This window comes from Carassius gibelio, chromosome B3, assembly GCF_023724105.1.
Source record: "Carassius gibelio isolate Cgi1373 ecotype wild population from Czech Republic chromosome B3, carGib1.2-hapl.c, whole genome shotgun sequence".
Classification (NCBI taxonomy): Eukaryota; Metazoa; Chordata; class Actinopteri; order Cypriniformes; family Cyprinidae; genus Carassius; species Carassius gibelio.
The window spans coordinates 5,338,734-5,358,362 of NC_068398.1; the positions used below are offsets into that span (position 1 = coordinate 5,338,734).

At 39.1% G+C, this 19,629-nt stretch overlaps 1 protein-coding gene across 1 annotated transcript; it reads right to left on the reverse strand.

Moving 5' to 3' along the window:
- Positions 1-132: 132 nt before the first annotated feature.
- Positions 133-18,689, reverse strand: gucy2ca (guanylate cyclase 2Ca). Its single transcript, XM_052551009.1, has 27 exons — positions 18,084-18,689; positions 16,894-17,006; positions 16,391-16,458; positions 15,155-15,373; positions 14,955-15,073; positions 14,781-14,877; positions 14,587-14,701; positions 14,230-14,368; positions 13,993-14,075; positions 12,853-12,964; positions 12,700-12,781; positions 11,752-11,854; positions 11,606-11,668; positions 9,382-9,453; positions 6,648-6,752; positions 6,468-6,554; positions 5,866-5,998; positions 5,052-5,189; positions 4,732-4,820; positions 3,649-3,740; positions 3,405-3,563; positions 3,057-3,249; positions 2,760-2,934; positions 1,636-1,734; positions 1,459-1,553; positions 1,230-1,306; positions 133-470 (listed from the first exon to the last, which is right to left on the reverse strand). Exons 1-27 carry the CDS (start codon positions 18,277-18,279, stop codon positions 296-298), a joined length of 3,198 nt encoding a protein of 1,065 aa, XP_052406969.1. The 5' UTR covers positions 18,280-18,689; the 3' UTR covers positions 133-295.
- Between the last annotated feature and the right edge of the window lie 940 nt (positions 18,690-19,629).

The following is a 19,629-nucleotide window of genomic DNA, read 5'->3' on the forward strand; positions in this document are numbered from 1 at the left end:
GGCTTTGTGATGAATTGCTTATGTTCCGCTCGCTTTGGATAAAGTGTCTGCTAATTGCATAAAAACAGATGTTGTTGTTTTTTTTCACTGATTGTTCATTAATGAGCCAATTTGGTTAATAAACCATCTAAATAAAATACAGTTTGTTCTTTTATTGACTATGTGAGTAAGAAGCAGTTCATACATCATTCATGTTACAATAAACACATTCAGAATGAATAAATGATAGAATAAACAATCAAATCTAAGGAGTTAGGAATACAGTTAAATACATAGAGGTGTGTGAGTGTGTTTTCTACAGGTATGTTGTGGGGTCATTCAGGTGTAGGTATTCAGGCTGCCCGTCGCTGCTGTGTCTCTGTGTTCGCCGCTGGCGAGTCGAGAGAGTTTTGCGTCGCTCGTTCCCGCGTTTGTCCAGCGTGGAGACGATCCTCTCAGCCAGATCCTGCTGCAGGCGATGGAAGTTCTCTCTGAGGAGAAAAAGACACACAGAGAAACTCAGTGTGTCTGTGAGTACTACTGATCATACACATGTGGAAGCTTGTTTTTCACCACTCAATAAAAATATAAAAAGGTAATTGTTCAGTTTTATCCGACAATGATGACATTTTCATCAGAATTCTCAGCCTTGCCAAAAAAAAAAAAAAATCTTGCAATTGTGAATTCATATCTCGTAATTCTAATTTTTTTTTTCTAAGTATTCCTAGTTTACATCATGTTATAAACTTTTACTTCCTCAGAACCTTATTAAATTTTTTCCTCAGAATCCTCAGTTTACATCTCACAGTTCATTATTTATTTTTTTTCGCAGTAGAATTAAACATTTAAAAATGTTGATTGTGACTTTTTATCTCACAATCAACCTTTTAGTCCCACAAATGTGAGTTTATATCACAATTGCAAGTTAACAGCTCCCCATCCCATTTTTTTCAGAATCCTTGCAAATGAGAGATAAAGTTGCAAACACAGTATTTTGATTTACTCGATTATATAAATAAATAGACGGTAGAACAAAATACACCCTGTTTTTTCTTTTGGCTTATTTTTATTGGTAGAGAAAAAGAAGATTTTGTATCTGAATCTTTGTATCTTGTCGTATTAAATTAAGATTAGTTGTTGTGAATGGTTGCCTTATGTTGTGCTGATAATAACTCCACCGTGTGTACAAGTTTTACTGAATGTATCATGGCAGTATTTTATGATCACATGATGAGTGCTGGAAGTCTTACGCTGTTGGTGGTATTGGCAGACTGTATTTCTGGCCGGTGACTCCAGTCAACCAGTAAGTCATCTCCTTCCCTTTACCCTGAAATGCAAAAACACACACTATGAGTTTCTGCTTTTATTTTTAACTCTTCAGTAACAGTTTGTGATTGTCCAGAAGGACTTAAATAAGAGCTTGTGATTGGCTGGAAGGTAATATAAGAGCCTGTGATTGGCCACCGACTCTCCTCTCACCTTCAGGTGTGTTTCTCCTCGGTGCTCACACTCAAATTTACAGTCGGTTCGCTCCAGGATCTTGATGGTCGACTCGCTCACATGAATCCTCAGAGCTGGAAACACATTAGCTGTTTCACTAAACGAGTGTGGGTGTGTGTGGGTGTGTGCATGTGAATGTGTGTGTTTGCATCTTACGCAGGCCTGTAGACTCCATTCGTGATGCCGTGTTGACTGTATCTCCAAACAGACAGTAACGTGGCATCTTATTACCCACCACACCGGCCGCACATGGACCTACACAAACACATGTGACTAGTGTGACTACACCGACTGCACATTATTATCTTGATTCTATTTACCATCATTTATATTTTTATATATGCAAAAAATTTTCAAGCTGATGTTGCTGGGCAGATGCTGGGCCTCACTATGTGCTTGCCGGGCAGTTGTTAGGGCATCACTATGTATTTAGTTGCTGGGGTATTGATATGCAGCTGCCTGGCAGTTGCTGGGGCATCACTATGTGTTTGCTGGGTAGTTGCGTTGGCAACACTATGTGTTTGCTGGGCAGTTGCTGGGTCATCGCTATGTGTTTGCTGGGCAGTTGCTGGGTCATCGCTATGTGTTTGCTGGGCAGTTGCTGGGTCATCGCTATGTGTTTGCTGGGCAGTTGCTGGGTCATCGCTATTTGTTTGTTGGGCAGTTGCTGGGTCATCGTTAGATATTTGCTGGGCAGTTGCTGGGGCATCACTATGTGTTTACTGGGCAGTTGCTGGGGCATCGCTATATGTTTGCTGAGCAGTTGCTGGTGCATCGCTATGAGTATGCTGGGCAGTTGCTGGGGCATCGCATACACAATTGCTGGGGCATCGCTACATGTATGCTGAGCAGTTGTTGGGGCATCGCTATTTGTTTGCTGGGCAGTTGCTGGGGCATCGCTATGTGTATGCTGGGCAGTTCCTGAGGCATCGCATACACAGTTGCCAGGGCATCGCAATGTGTTTGCTAGGCAGCTGCTGGGTCATCGCTATATGTATGCTGGGCAGTTGCTGGGGCATCGCTAAATGTTTGCTGGGCAGTTGCTGGGGCATCGCAATGTGATTGCTGGGCTGTTGCAAGGCTCTCATGTGTGGCTAATTGGTTTAGAATGGCAGAAGCTTAAAATGTCAGTATGTCACTTGATATTTAAGTGATTTTGGTTATTTTTAAGCATTTTGACTTGAAGGTGTCACTGCCACCATCCTCAAGATGTTATGGAAACGATTCCTAGTATATTATATAAACAATGTCTCTTTATCCATCCTCCCATGTGTATGTACCTGAATGGATCCCAATACGGATCCACAGTGGGATTCCTGGCAGGTGTCTAAGCTGGTATGTCCCCATGAACTCCAGGATGTCCAAAGCCATGAGACAAATATCCACAGCATGTCTGTTTCCATTGCGTCTTGGCAGACCAGACGCGACCATGTATGCATCACCGATGGTCTCCACCTTAACACAGCAACAAGTTCTGACTATTTATTTTAAAATATTAATTTAGAAATATTAAAATAAAAACGCTCTTCTGCTAGCTGTTATCTCTGAGCATCTGAACACATCTTGTGTTTGTGCACCTTATAGACGTCATGATGGTCGAGAATGCTGTCGAAGTTCTTGTAGATGTCATTGAGCATATCCACCACCTCCATGGGTGTGCTGTGATGGCAGAGGGTCGTGAAGCACACAATGTCGCTGAAGTAGATGGTGACCTCGTCATACAGCTCTGGCTCCACACGACCCGTTTCCTTCAAAGAGCGAACCACTGGACTATAAGAGACAGAACAGAATCTTTCTGGTTTATGAAGGTTTAATGTGTAAAATCAGGGTCACGTCTGCCACTCACCTAGAAACACACAAGGAATGCCTAGAATTTGTTATTTGTGTGTGATTGCTGTGTTTAAGTGTGTGTGTGTGTTTCTGACCCTGGCAACAGCATGAAGTTGAGCTGGTCGGCTCGGTCTCTCTCGGCCTTATACAGAGCTGTCCTCTCCTCCACCAGGTGCTCCAGGTTCCTCGAGTACATCTGGAGCCGGCGGATCAGGTTGTCCATGTAGCTGGCATTGGCCTGGTTGTGAAGGTTACTGCAGAAACACAAAGCATCACATCAGCACACATTCACGACCATCAAACTCGATCAAACGCTCGCTTCTGTCGTCACTCACACACCTAAAGATCTTCCCCAGAGCACCCTCGATCCGCTTGAAGTCCGGACGCTTCTCTGGATCTTCCTCCCAGCAGCTCTTGATCAACACAAACAGCTACAAAAGAAATGTTTTTAAATTTAAATGTGGTTTAGATTCAATTAAAACCTTATATTATATAATATTACATTAATATATTATATTAACCATTACTGAACTAGGCAAGTCACTTTAAAGCATTTTTCACAGTTCAATAATGTTTTAAATCTGCAATTAAATTGGACAAAGCCTCATAAATGTTGTTTTTAAATGTTGTTTCAAATTGTTTTTTAAAAAGTATTAAAACGGCAATCAAATCTGACATAAAATGCCTCATGAATGTTTATATGTTTATATACATACATTATATATATATATATATATATATATATATATATATATATATATATATATATATATATATATATATAGTTAGAATGCCCATATATGGCAGCTTTAGCAAAGGAAGCCCACCTTCTAAATGAAAGAGTTGTTAACATTCAACATTCATATGTTATTAACATTAAAAAAAATCATGTCACATTTTGATAATGTTTCGAATCAATAATAAAAACTGAAATGTAATGCCTCATAAGTTATGTTTGTTGCACTCAAATAGGGTAAAATATACATTAATTTCACATTTAATAAAATATTTCAAATGAATAAAATTTGATGAGAACAACTTTATACATTAGGTTTTTTATGTTTCAATAATTCACAAAAAAAAAAAGTATGGATATAAGGTTTGTTCAGCCAATGCTCATGTACAGTTATAAGTGTGATTCTCAGATCCATTGCTATGATAACCATAACTCTTAACAGGAACTGCAGTAACACGATTGGTTCTTTCATTTAGAAGGTGGGGCTTCCTTTGCTAAAGCTTCCATATATGGGTGTTCCAGTTTCACCCAATTTCTGAACCATAAAAAAAAAAATTCTCTCTCTCTCTCTCTCTCTCTCTCTCTCTTTCTCTCTCTCTCTCTCTCTCTCTCTCTCTCTCTCTCTCTATATATATATATATATATATATATATAAAAATTACATATAGAGTCTCTTGTAACAGTACCTCTGCTTCGGTTTCTCCAACAGACTCGAAACTCAGATCGGGTCGGAAGACATTCGGTCCTCGCGGATACTGAACGCGATACAATTTCTCTAAAGCAGAAAAGATGACCAGCACACACAGAAAGTGCAGGGAGGAGAATTTATACAATTGATTTAAAGATTAAAATCAGACATGTTGTTCAAATGTTCCTCTAACTCAAAACAGTGTTAGATTCCTAAGCAATGCATTAGTTTTGCTCAAAAGCATCTGATAAATGTGTAAATGTTCAGATTCTATATCTATCTTTGGGATACAGATGGACTGATTGGGTGTGTTTGTACCTGCCGTATCGGAGCAGCAGCTCGTGTGAAATGGGCTCTTCCTGAGAATGATCTCCTGCGAGATGATGGCAAAACTATAGACATCTCCTTTCTGAGAAATCCCCTGAACACGCATGTGCTCCGGCGCCGTCCACAGATCTGGCAGGACAGACACACTTCATTCATTCATCTCTTGATATAGAGACTTATAGAGACTCTGAACCAGAAATTAAACATATGTGACCCTGGAGCATAAAACCAGTCTTAAGTCTCTGGGGTATATTTGTAGCAATAGCAAAAAAAAAAAAAAAAACTATATATATATATATATATATATATATATATATGGGTCAAAATTATAGATTTTCTTTTATGCCAAAAAGTTATTAGGTTATTAGGTGAAAATCTTTTTTAAAAAAAAAAGATATTTTGTAAAATTCCTACCACAAATATATCAAAACTTAATTTCTTATTAGTATTATGCATTGCTAAGAACTTAATTTGGACAACTAAAGGCGAAAATTAGATTTTTGGCACCCTCAGATTCCAGGTTTTCAAATAGTTGCATTTCAACCAAATATTGTTCTGTCTTAACAAACCATACATCAATGGAAAGCTTATTCAGCTATTTTAGATAATGTATAAATCTCGATTTTAAAAAATTGACCCTTACAGTCCAGGGTCACATATGCTAATATGACTGTCATTAGTATTTAAAGTATCTAAATTTGGCTGAAAACTATTACTTATGCAAAGTATTCCCTTAGTTTGAGATATATTTGATAAAAATCTTCATTATTCCTGTAGTTGACCTGTGTTGCATGTCATCACAAACCTTTCCCGGGCGTGAGGATGGTGTTGCAGCCGAAGTCGGTGATCTTCACCACCATCCGATTGTCCACCACACAGTTGGTGGATTTCAGCCGGCCGTGAACACCAACATTACTGGAGTGCAGGTATGACATGCCCTGACCAAACAGTGACAGCAATGACATCATCAGAGGGCAAAGGTCAAGTGTGTGCAATCACAAACATAACGAATATATAACGAAATATTCCAAACATATGGAGGCTTATTTATGTCCTATGATTAATATTATATTATTTTCTCATAAAGGCACACAATACTCTATAAAAGGCTTGTTTGGAGGAAACCAGTTCTACTCCTCATCTGCATGAATATATATATTCTGGAAACACACTTGTGTTTTAAATCAGTCTTTCTGGGGTTTGAACCCACAACCGTTCAGTGATCAGCTGAGCTCTTTACTCGTGTCTGCCCTGGTGTGCACATCAGATGTTATTCATGAATTTTATGTTTCCCTTCACTGACTCATCTATGATGATCATAAACCCATCAGCGAGTGTTAAACTGTGTTTTTATGGATGCAGCAGTAAAAGACAGTGTATGCTGCGTACATGATCAAACACACTCACCTTTGCGATGTCGTACATGACAGAGATCTTAAACTCCAGATCCATAAAACTCTCATCAGGATACGAGATCTTATCGTTCAGCACGTACTGAAGGAACACACACGCATACACAAATGAGAGTCATGTGAGGAAGGATGGGACGGTTCAGTCAGTGATTTATGAGTCTGATGAATGTTTTACCCGCAGCGATCCTCTCTCGCAGAACTCAAACACCCCGAAAACACCACAGTCAAACTTCGCTGTCCCGTAAAACTTCGTCAGATTATAATAGTCAATACGCAACAACTGAGAGAAAAAGAAACAAGCATGTTACAAATATATAGGTGGTCATATTATGTGCAAAACAAAATAACTGAGCAAATCTCACAGACACACACATACACATATATATACTGTATATATACATATACATACATACATACATAGACATATATACACACACACTGGCCACTTTATTAGGTACACCATGCTAGTACCAGGTTGGACCCCATTTTGCATTCAAAACTTCTTTAATTCTTTGTGGCATAAATTCAACAAGGTTTAAGAAATATTCCTCAGAGATTTTGATCCACGTTGTCATGATAGCATCACACAGTTGCTGCAGATTTGTCGGCTGCACATCCGTGATGTGAATCTCCCCTTCCAGCTCATCCCAAAGCTGCTGTGTTGGATCAAGGTCTGGTGACTGTGGAGGCCATCTGAGTAAAGTGAACTCATTGTCATGTTCAAGAAACCAGTCTGAGATGATTTGAGCTTTGTGACATGGTGCATTATCCTGCTGGAAGTAGCCATCAGAGGATGGGTAGGTACATGGTGGTCATAAAGCGATGGACATGGTCAGCCACAATACTCGGGTAGACTGTGGTGTTTAAACAATGCTTTATTGGTACTAAGGGGCCCGAAGTGTGCCAAGAAAATATCCCCCACACCATTACACCATGATCACCAGCCTGAACCATTGAGACGAGGCGGGATGGATCCATGCTTTCATGTTCTTTATGCCAGATTCTAACCTTAACATCTGAAGGTCGCAGCAGAAATCGACTCATCAGACCAGGAAACATTTTTCGAATCCTCTGTTGTCCACTTTTGGTGAACTGTAGCCTCTGTTTCCTGTTCTTAGCTGACAGGAGCAGCACCCGGTGTGGTCTTCTGCTGCTGTAGCCCATCTGCTTCAGGGTTTGATGTGTTGTGTGTTCAGAGATGGTATTCTGCATACCTTGGTTGTAACGAGTGTTTATTTGAGTTACTGTGGTCTTTCTATCATCTCTATCTAGTCTGCCCATTCCTGTGTTCTTGACATTTTCATCCACACAACTGCCGCTCACTGGATATTTTCTCTTTTTCAGACCATTCTCTGTAAATCCTAGAGATGGTTGTATGTGAAAATCCCAGTAGATCAGCAGTTTTTGAAATACTCAGATCAGCCAGTCTGGCATCAACAACCATTCTATGATCAAAGTCACTTAAATCCCATTTCTTCCCCATTCTGATGCTCGGTTTGAACTTCAGAATGACGTCTTCACCACATCTAGATGCCTAAATGCATTGAGTTGCTGCAATGTGATAGCAATGCAAGCGTGCAATTGGCGTACTGACTGCAGGAATCTCCACCAGAGCTGTTCCCGTGAATTAAATGTTAATTTCTCTACCATAAGCCGCCTCCGAAGGTGTTACAAAGAATTTGGCAGTACATCTGACCGGCCTCACAACCGCAGACCACATGTAACCACACCAGCCCAGGACCTCCACATCCAACATCTTCACCTCCATGATCGTCTGAGACCAGTCACCCGGACAGTTGCTGCAACAATCGGTTTGCATAAGCAAAGAATATCTCCACAAAAACTGTCAGAAACCATCTCAGGGAAGGTCATCTGCATGCTCGTCGTCCTCTTCAGGGTCTCGATCTGACTGCAGTTCATCATCGTAACCGACTTGAGTGGGCAAATGCTTAAATTCGATGGCGTCTGGCACTTTGGAGAGGTGATCTCTTCATCGATGTATACCGGTTTTCACTGTATAGAGCAGATGGTAGATAGCATGTATTGCGTTGTGTGGGTGAGCAGTTTGCTGATATCATCGTTGTGGCCCATGGTGGCGGTGGGGTTATGGTATGGGCAGACGTATGTAATGGACAACAAACACTGGTGCATTTTATTGATGACATTTTGAATGCATAGAGATACCGTGATGAGATCCTGATGCCCATTGTTGTGCCATTCATCCACGACCATCACCTCATGTTGCAGCATGATAATGCACGGCCCCATGTTGCAAGGATCTGTACACGATTCCTGGAAGCTGAAAACATCTCAGTTCTTGCATGGCCAGCAGACTCACTGGACATGTCACCCATTGAGCATGTTTGGGATGCTCTGGATCAGCGTATACGACTGTGTGGTCCAGTTCCTGCCAATATCCAGCAACTTCACACAGCCATTGAAGAGGAGTGGACCAACATCCCACAGGCCACAGTCAACAACCTGATCAACTCTATGAGAAGGAGATGTGTTGCACTGCGTAAGACAAATGGTGGTCACACCAGATACTGACTGGTTTTCGGACCCCCCAGTACATTAAAACGGCACATTTTAGAGTGGACTCTTATTGTGGCTAGCCTAAGACACACCTGTGCAATAATCATGCTGTCTAATCAGCATCTTGATATGCCACACCTGTGAGGTGGATGGATTATCTCAGCAAAGGAGAAGTGCTCACGAACACTGATTTAGACAGATTTGAGAACAATATTTGAGAGAAATAGGCCTTATGTGTACATAGAAAAAGATCCTTGAGTTAGGCTCATAAGAAATTGGGGCAAAAACTAAAGTGTTGCGTTTATAATTTTGTTTTGTATAAATATATATTATTATATTAAACTGAAATATCAAAGTAAAATGCAGGGTTTTACAGCATTGAGCTCGATGCGTTGTTCCTCAGAGAAGTTTCCATCTGTGTTTCTCAACTCCTTCAGAATGACGGGCTGTAGAAAAAACACATGTAACATCCATAAAATACACAAACTAGGGGAGGTCGATCTTATATATCATGATTGATCTTTGAAGATGCATACAATCTATTTTTTTAATCGTAGATTGTGATCTTTTATGTCCTCATTATTTTTTTTTAAACTACAGCAGTGATGGCCTTTTACATGATTGCAATTGGACAAATTAAATAGCGCATCTATATCATGTGTCTTTCATGCTTGATATATTTTTTATAACGTAAGCTAGCAGCAGTAGAATGATAAATGAATCAAATTTTTGTTTCAGTGTCGATTTTATTAAAACAATCATTAAAAGGGCATTATCTGCAAAAGAGAAAATGGAAGAGTAAAGTATGTTTGCGGTTTCACTCACAAACGGTCAAATACACATTAAAGGGGGGGTGAAATGCTCGTTTTCACTCAATATCCTGTTAATCTTGAGTACCTATAGAGTAGTACTGCATCCTTCCTAACTCCAAAAAGTCTTTAGTTTTATTATATTCATAAGAGAAAGATAGTCTGTACCGATTTTTCCCGGAAAAACATGAGCGCCTAGAGGCGTGACGTGTGGGCGGAGCTAAAGAATCACGAGCGCCAGTAGGCTTTTGAGTTGAGAGCGTTTGGAAGCTGTGACATTACCGTGAGGAAAAAAACATCCAAAACAAACCATGGCTAACAGTCAGATTCAGATGTATATTTATGATACAGAATCAGATCCAGAGGCTGAAATTTAACAAGAGCAGCATCAGCAACAACGTCTCTACGTGGTATGTATTGAAACTGTATATATTTGCTTAGCGGTTTTGGAAAATGACTACGTTTTTTTTTTTTTTTAAGCTGTACATGTGGAAAGTGCAGTTTGATGACAACATCGCATGTTGTTTACTTGATGTGCTTACGCGCCGATAGCTAAGTTAATAACACAGAGATAATTGAAGCAGTTTTACTCACCGCATGTGGTTCCAACACACGATCGTGACCCATTTTCGTTGGGACTGCATCATCCTCAAGAAATAAACGACGTGCAAATCCGGCGTCAAACTGGGCCTTGTTTGTAAAACAAGCATCTTCGAAATGCAGGGAACAAACACAAACACTTGCACAACTCCGTTGATGATCTGTAAAAATAAACTCCATCCACTGGTCCCTTCCCTGTTTTTTTTTTTTGGTAATCTGTGCAGGGTTGTCTTGCCCTGGCAACCAAAAACACTTCTTTTGTGACATTTCGCGACGCTCTCGCTCTGATCAGTGAAGTCTGTTGTGCTCTCAGTGCTCTGCTATACGGGAGCGCGCGCTCTTTCGGCAGAAGTGCCCTCAGGACCCATATAAGGAAATTCCGCTCCATCTAACGTCACACAGAGCCATACTCGAAAAAAACTTTCCGAAACTTGTGACAAACCGGAAGAGGTTTTTTGGAACAAAAACTTTGTCCATGTTTAGCATGGGAATCCAACTCTTTAACAGTGTAAAAAACTCAGTATGCATGAAATAGCATTTCACCCCCCTTTAAAAAAAACTGTCAAAATGTCTGTCTTGGTGTGTATTTACATGAAGACAGATATGTCTTTAGTGAACATAAACGATTGGCAAGGAAACAGATGTATGTCAGTACACTAGGTTTGTGCATTCAAGGCTTAAAGAGACAGCAGCCAAATAAACCTTCTGCTGTCTGTGTCATTAATGTTAATCAAAAAACTAAATACAAAGAGAAAATCACTTTTGACAATCAATGTATTACTTTAACGAGAATCATATTTTATACAGTAATGCATTGTTTTAAAATTTAATGACTAGTTTAACAACTTGTTTTAATGCAATACTTTGTTTTTTAACCCTTAAATGCATACCTCAGGTCTTTAGCGACCCGGGACATTATTCTGTACTCTTTCCTTCCTTCATATATCCAGGTCCATCCATGCTAGATATATAGGTCCCGAAAATTTAACAATGATTATACATTTATGCATTTAAGGGTTAAATTGTGTAAATCGATAAATCATAGGCTTGTTCCTGTCTGGATATTTTCAATAGCGAATTTCAAAATTGGAAAGATCACGATTCAGATCGTTGATCACGTTTTTGTGTTATAAGACCGTGATATGATATTTTGGGAGGATAACCCCATTTAATGACAACGCACACCCACCTTTTTGTCGTATCGGCCCTTGTGTATCAGGACGCTGTTGTCACCTTTCTTCTCCTCATCGATCTACAACACAAACACATACAGACGTCATTCAGAGGACAATCATGGACAGACAGACAGACGGATGGATGGATGGATGCTTTTACTGTCAGACTGATCTGGTTTCTCTCTTTATCGTCCAGAAGAATGATGAGTGATGGATTGATGTGAGACCATTTCTTCTGATCGATACGCACCCTCCTGTTCTGTCTGAAAACACAAACGCATGCATGTCTTAACACATCTGTGTTTAATTATGAAATTAATTGCAAATGAAACATTTTATATCATATTAAATATTTCATATATATATATATATATATATATATATATATATACATATATACATATATATATATATATATATATATATATATATATATATATATATATATATATATATATATATATATATATATATAAAATTTCAAATTATATTACTTCCTAAAATAGGATTAGTTTTCATTGAAGACCCCACACAGTTCTTGTGGTAACCAGTATTGGGGGTAATGCATTACACATAATGTGAGTTACTAGTAAAGTAATTCATTACTTTTAAAGTTACTTTTAAACAACAAAATATTGGAGTTACTTTGTCAAATAAATAAGCTAAGTTATTTTGTTATCCCATTTATTCACTCAAAGCTCTCCTGTTGAGAGAAAACAGAATAGAAAAAAATATAACCATTGAGTTTTTTATTATTAAAAACAAATAAACAAGCTCAGCCGAGATGACAAAAAGTAATCCAAAAGTAACAAAATGCATTACTTTCCATAAAAAGTAACTAAGTAACTTTTTATTGAGTAACGCAATATTGTAATGCGTTGCTTTTAAAGGTTTCTCCAACACTGGTGGTGAAATTATTTTCCCCTTTTTTTCAAGAAAATTTGGATCACATCCAAAAGCCAATAATATTTAGTTTACTTTTATTCCAGAGAGCATCTGACTGAACAAAAAATATCTTAAAGCTGCAGATGTGAACTAAAAGTCCCTAAGAGTTTGATTTCTCATTTGTTCAGAAGATGAAATGCAATCATTATTTTTTTTTTTTTACCTGTATAAGATGAAAGCGATGGCGGTAGCCATGACCACACTGATGCCAAGAACAATCATGATGATGTTCTGAGCCTCCATCCCTGAGAAACATACATTAGTTAGCGCTAGTTAACATGATGCAGTCTTTATTTAGCGAACGTGTCCAGTTTACCGTGAGCGAGTTTATCTCTGGGCAGCTGCGATCCTTCCCACACCAGATCGGGATGTGTGTGATTGAGCGACGTGATGTACAGAGACGTGCTGAAGGAGAACAGCGTCTTATACTGAAGAAAAACAACAGACCACTGTCAAACCAAAACATGCTTCAACCATACAAACAACTTCTGTGGTGTAGAATGATATCATATTTTCATATTAGGAATTTATTAATTTTGTTATTTGCATTTTTTATTTTAATGTAATTGAAATGTAAATCTATTTAATATGTTTTCATTATTTAGATTTTTAAAATAAAATAATAATAAAAATTTCTGTTAAATTACATAATAAAGGTTCTACTCACAGGAGTAATGTAATGTTAGATGTATTTTTTATTTATTTATATTTAATTAGTCAATTCAAACTTTAAAAAAAAATATATACATCCCTGGACCTCAAAACCACTGATTTAGAAAATGATTTTAGCCCCGATGTTCACTCGTCAACAGGTTATTTTTTCCTGTAAATAATATTCTTCTTAGTATTATTTTTATGCTATTGCATTTTTTATCACTTTGAGGGCTTTTGTATAAGAAATAGGCTCATTATAAAATACACAAAATGTTGGTTTCACTTTCAAGTATTTAGATTTATGTATATAACGTTTTCCCAGCAGAGTATATAAGGAAGCCATCTTTGTTATTGTGTGTTCGGGGAGGACTCATGTTACACAGCAGGGTTTTGAATCGCCATCAGGTCCAGATGTTTCACAGACATCAGTGACTCACTCCGATCGTGTCTCTGATCATTCACACCACGTGATTGTCACTCGAGTGAACGAGCACCGATTTGCCTCCGATTTCAGGCATTTGTTGTCAATTTCGCAAAATCTGACGGTGAGGGAAAATCGGGGCTAAAATGCACGGTGAATTCGACATGAGTGTAAAAACAAAGCAGTGGTCTAAATTTGAATAGGCCTAAATCTTTTAGTCACTCTAATCTTTAGAATTGGTTAACCAAAAAGATTTAGTGAGATTTAGTGGATTAACATGTCTTCATATTTCACATTGACGCCAGTATATGAGAAAGTCACTGAATTGATTTGTACCAAAATGCAACTTTGGTTTTTATAATTAAGACAGGAAAGACTCACCTGCTTTGAGCTGGTTGTATAAACCACAGACAGATTGATGTCTCGGTCTCCACTAGCATCTAATTCATAGTGTCCTCCCATACCTGAACACATACACATCGATATCACATAGCATTGATCACAATTCGTTTTGTTTCTTGTAATCTCAACGACCCATTTCTTTTGAACAAATGACATAAGTGTTGAGATGTGGATTACAGCGATTATTATTAAGGATCCAGTGTGATGCTGTGTTACCTTCGAAGCTCATGTTTCTGAAAGGCTGTTTAATGATGCCATTAGATGGACCCTGTTTCATCGCCTTCAGGCTTTGTCTCATCATATCTCCGAAGAGAACCACGGCGTCATGGTAAGCCACTACATAATCATTCAGCGCCTGTGGGATGGGAATTGTCTGTTTACTCTATGTGTGTAATCCACAACCGAGGGTTACACACTACACAAACTGACAACTGCTTGATCTGTGTACACTTAAGACATCTTCTGGTTGAAGTTGTCTAAATTCCACAAGAACTACAAAAACAGACAGCTACTGTTTACTGGCGTGGATGCAAATATAGTTATAGTAATCACCTAGGCCTATGCTGCACTTACCGTTGTATTCGTCTTCCAGGACGTGTGTCTGGAGTAGTTTCTGAAGCTGTCCATGGTGACCACCAGCACATCCCGCATGTGCTCGAAGCTGGACTCGTTGGTGTGATAACCATCGCTGCAAGACACCTCACAGTCAGCGGAGGGAAAAAGGGCTCACGTGATCTGAGACAGGATTTTGGAGATCACAGACTCACTTGTACAGGTCGATCAGGACGAAGACCACATGCGGAGGAATGGTGGTGTTTTTCTTAATGGCCAGAACATCGTCTGGTGTCCCACAGAGGACAAAAACTGCAATGCAATGGATGGATGGATGCATAGGTGGATAGGTGGATGCATAGGTACGCAGATAGATAGATTTGACTCACTGTTGCTGTGTCGGTCCTGAGCTTTCAGCTTGTCTTCCAGGTCCTCTTGGCTCCTCAGCATCTCTCTGGATATGTTGGTGGCAAACAGAGCAGACGGCGCCTCCAGAGCATTGATGTACCTGACAGACGAAGGGACACACGTCTCAGTATGTGCGTCTGTGTTGTGTCGGGTCGTCATTTACATGTTGTATTGTGATTACCAGAAGCATTCCTCCGTGTTGTCCAGTTTTTTATAGATGTACGCTGTCTTCCACGCAGGTTTGAGATTGGTGAAGGACACATTCCAGAAATGGACGAAGAACTCGGAGATTTTGCGCGCCGGGGGAAGCAGCCGGGTCAGTTTGTCCTTGTAGTCGCAGGAGAGACCGAAGCTGCCAGCTGAGATGATGGGGATAGTCAGGGTCAAGCCCACCTCCTGACTGACAGACACACAGACAAATAGAGCAATGACCTATTCATATACAGAACTGGTGTTACTTGAATTAAAAAGTAACTAGAAGCTATTTACTTGTAAATGAAAAAGTAATGTGGTAGTTTCTTGAAAAAAAGTATTCGATTTCGTAACTCGTGTTACTTGTAACGCGTTACCGTCAACACTGATCCTCATTATTTACCAATACAGTTTAATATAGACCTAGCTATACAGAAAGAAAGAAAACAGTTTCATATTCATTTTGTTTTGTTATTGAAATGATCACCTTGGCCAGTTATTGTAAAAATACATTACTGAGCAATTCTTCACTGTAATTTAATTACCTTTGCCTTGCAAAAGTAAAGGGATTGTTCAATTTTTTTCCTGTAATTTACAGTTTTTCAAATTACATGGTTGAAGAAATGTTACTTTATAGAATAACTTTTCCTAATTGTGCTGCTGATGATAACTGTTAGCTTAAACTAGCTGAAATGTGTGTACTAATTTATTCGTTTAAATATAGGTCAGTAGTCTACGTGATGTATTTTGACAGGGCTGAAATAATGCAGGACTTCATGATATGTTTTAGGTTTAAGGCACTTCACACCAAGAATTATAACAATAAAGATAACTATGTTAGATGGAAGATAATATTCAAAATACATTCTACTTAAAAGCGTTCACTGTGCAAATCTAGCTCAAGCTTTAATCTGTGTTCTGAATTTGAACGAAGCTCTTAATGAGAACGAGCGATTATTAATGACAGCATTTTGATTTTTGGGTGAACTATCCCTTTAAAGTCGTGTGGATACTGACTGACTGTTTTTGCCATTCAAGCTGGAAAAACAATGGCTCTGTTGTTGTCATTGTAGTTTTGGTGTGCACTATGATATAACAGAGTCACTATAATTAATATACTTTTTTTTTAGATGCTTGGTTGAAAGGGCCTTCAGTAATTAAAAATAACTACTTGCCAAAATTGTGATCACATGCTGTATATAATATTGGGGATAGTTTAACTTACTCCACCAGTTGAAATGTTGCATATGTGCAGGAGGGACCCAACATCATGCATCCGAGCTCACTGCTGTTCTAACGGACAAAACAAACGCAAAACAGCATTACATTTAACCATTTAACCGCTAATCAGCTGCTTGATAGCACACGTACATCATGGAGACGTCTATTTGATATCTCTATATTTACATCTGGAGTGTTTGCTCATCTGCAATTAGATGTTTCCTTTTAGATGTCAAATAGACGTCTATTAGATGTCTTAAAGATGTTTGATTTAGAATGCATGTAAACCTGAGATCTTACAGACGTCTGTCTGATGTTTTTACACAGCAGATGCTTTCCAGGTCAAGAGATCATTAACAGACATCTTGCAGACGTATGTGTGCTATCTGGGACACTAGCACAGGTTTAAAGCATAATGTTTCAGCGTGCCCGAGGACAGACGGCATTAATAAACCGGAACGTCCTTCACAATGTCCTTCGGGCAGGTTTTTATGAAGCAGAACTCACATGCAGCGATTTGAGGATCTCCACGGCCTCGCACGTACTGCTGCCACAGCCCCGGCGCCGGTAATGTGTGGTGTTAAAGCCGCTGAACAACACCTTGATCTGGAAGTCCAGACCTTCACAAACAAAACCACCAGCATCTATGATTAGTCCGCTTTATTTAAAAGTGTGCTTTGTTCTTATTCTGAATGCCTTCATGCCTTTGTTATCAGGGAATTTAAACAGATTGTATTTAGCTATTCACTGGACACTGTACTCGTGTACTCCTGAGGTTGGGAGAAGAGGTCACGTTAGTTTTGACTAATGCGCAATTTTTAAATAATCATAACAAATATTCACAATTTCATCGGCTGTATCAGTTCCATTACAGCAGCCCTTAAGAAACAAAAAATATATTGCAGTATATTGGAAAATATCATGTAATATATTAGGCATATATTTCTTATATATATTTATTTTTTCCAATATATTTCAATAGCCTATATTGAAAGTGGCAATCATTTGTATATTTTGCAATATATTATAAAATATATGTATCATCAATATATTATTAAATGTATTCAAAACATAAAATATTAGAAAAAAAAGGGAAAATAATATATTACAATATATCACAATATATTTTAAGAAATATATTGGTAAATATATTTTCCTTTCGCAAGGGAGGTCATAGGTCAACGCTGATTTTGTTCCATTTAAAGTTTTAAAAAGTAGTTTTAACATTTCTGAAGTATAAGGTCAGGTTTAAATTTACATTTGAAAAGGTTTAGCATCTTATAGGTCATTATAGCTGTAGAATACATGATGCTGAGTACTGCATTACTCTAAATACTAATATGTTTGTTTACTTTTATACAAATTAGCTCAACTTACCCCTTAACAGATCCTAAAACTTGACCACTGTCTTATTATTCTTTAATTCACAACTCTCACTGTCTTCTATTAGTATATAATACTTCATTACAGCCTAGTTATTTGTAACAGTGTATTTCTCTTTGCCTGGAGAAGTAACTCTAATTAAAGATGAATCTCTGATTTGTTTGGACAGAATGACCCTGCAGAAATACAATGTTTTTGTCTCACCTGATCTTCAGTGTTTGAGAAGTGGGTCACCTTTACCAGGAACTCAATTAAAAGCCTGCATGAACCCAGTTGTTATTTTTCAGAACGAAACGTTCTGGGAATCTACTCACTTTCGGCCTGGTTTTTTTTATTCTCCTCTTCAACAGCCATATCCACCGTGTCCTTCACAAACTTCAGACTCCAGGGCGAGTTTTCATCCTCCAGCAGAACCACGTTTAACGTGACCGAGGAGTTCCTGCAGCTTAACACATCAAACTCAGAGACGGAGAGCACAGAACCCAGCCAGAACCAGAGCAATCCCAACATCCCGTCCACAAGCGCTGTCCTTCACAGAGACGCTGCTCAGTTTAATGCCACGCTCATTCTGCTGAATAACATCAGAAAGATCAGCTCTATCCTCCAACAACACCGTCCACATGACATCTCTGAAAAGACATCGTACACTGACTGCAGCCAGGGTTTTCTGCGCTTGTGTTTTTACAGGAACCTGAAGAGGAAATGCGCGCTCAGGTGTGTCTCTGCGTGTTAATGAACAACCGAAGGTGAACAAACAAAATCAGCCTGATCTGAGAGAGAGAGACAGAGAGAGAGAGAGAGAGAGAGAAGCTTCATCCCTCTAGTTTTAATCCGAGGTGACATCTGATCGTATCAGTGAGCTTTATGTAGGTCCATCATCTGCAATTACAATCAATAAAATCCAAATCTCTCTGAAAATGTCCTGTAAACATCAAACCACCTGGTTCTAAACAGTCCAACAGGTGGCTTTTGTCCAATAAATCTCTGTTTGTGCTGCTCACAGAATGTGCTAGAAGGTCTGAGCGGTTCGTAAATGTTCTGGAGGACCGAAGCGGGGCCAAAGGTCCTTCAGGGCTGTAAAGCAGAATGTGCGGCAAATAGATTGTGTGCTATAAAAGCTGACAGATTGCGGTCTGTAAATCTGCTCCTGTAAAATCTCTTCTCAGAATGAGTGTTTACAGACAGATGAGAAATCTGGGTGTGCACACCGTGAGAAATCAGCTCCCAGATCACGACAAAGTCATTTCTTCAGATTCGATCACAAATGGATTGAAAATCTGATGATGGCCTTGACAGCCCTGAATTATATTCATGATGCTCTGTGTGATTCATGACACTTCTCACATTTTAGAGAAACAAAATATTTAAAATCAAGAGGACCGCAATTGCATTTGTCTAGAAAGCATCTGGCCTGATGGACAGCAAGCAGTTTCGGCCCAGAACCGGCCCACATCTGGCCCACGTGAAATCCATGCGGGGCAAATGTGGGCCAGATCTGGGCCGAAACTGCTTGCTGTCTGGGATCAGACACGAACAATCATATTCAGTCAGAGACAGAAGTATAGGTTCCCTTTTAAACGCAGGGCACACGTTACACTTCTCTTCCTCTTCTGTGCTTGTCTGACTAACGGTGATCTCTCATATGAGCAGCACGGTGAGGTGTAGTCGAGCCTGACGGCCGTTAGTCGTTTCCAGTGATTTCGTGACTGATTCCGCTCCAGGGAGTCGTTTGCTCGGTCAGGTGCTGATGCTGAACCGGCCTTTACTCTGCTCTGAGGCACTTCTGTCAGACTGAGACCATAGACACAGTTGTCATTTAGGTAAGCTATTTAAATCATGAGAATGATGGGAAATAGGCTG

Coding starts and splice junctions, on each gene's coding strand:
- gucy2ca (XM_052551009.1), bottom strand. CDS start 18,279: ATGTTGGGATTGCTCTGGTTCTGGCTGGGTTCTGTGCTCTCCGTCTCT. Junction 17,007..18,083: donor TAAAAAAAACCAGGCCGAAA/GTGAGTAGATTC, acceptor TTGTTTGTGAAG/GTCTGGACTTCCAGATCAAG. Junction 5,999..6,467: donor TCATGTACGACATCGCAAAG/GTGAGTGTGTTT, acceptor CTGTTTGGTCAG/GGCATGTCATACCTGCACTC.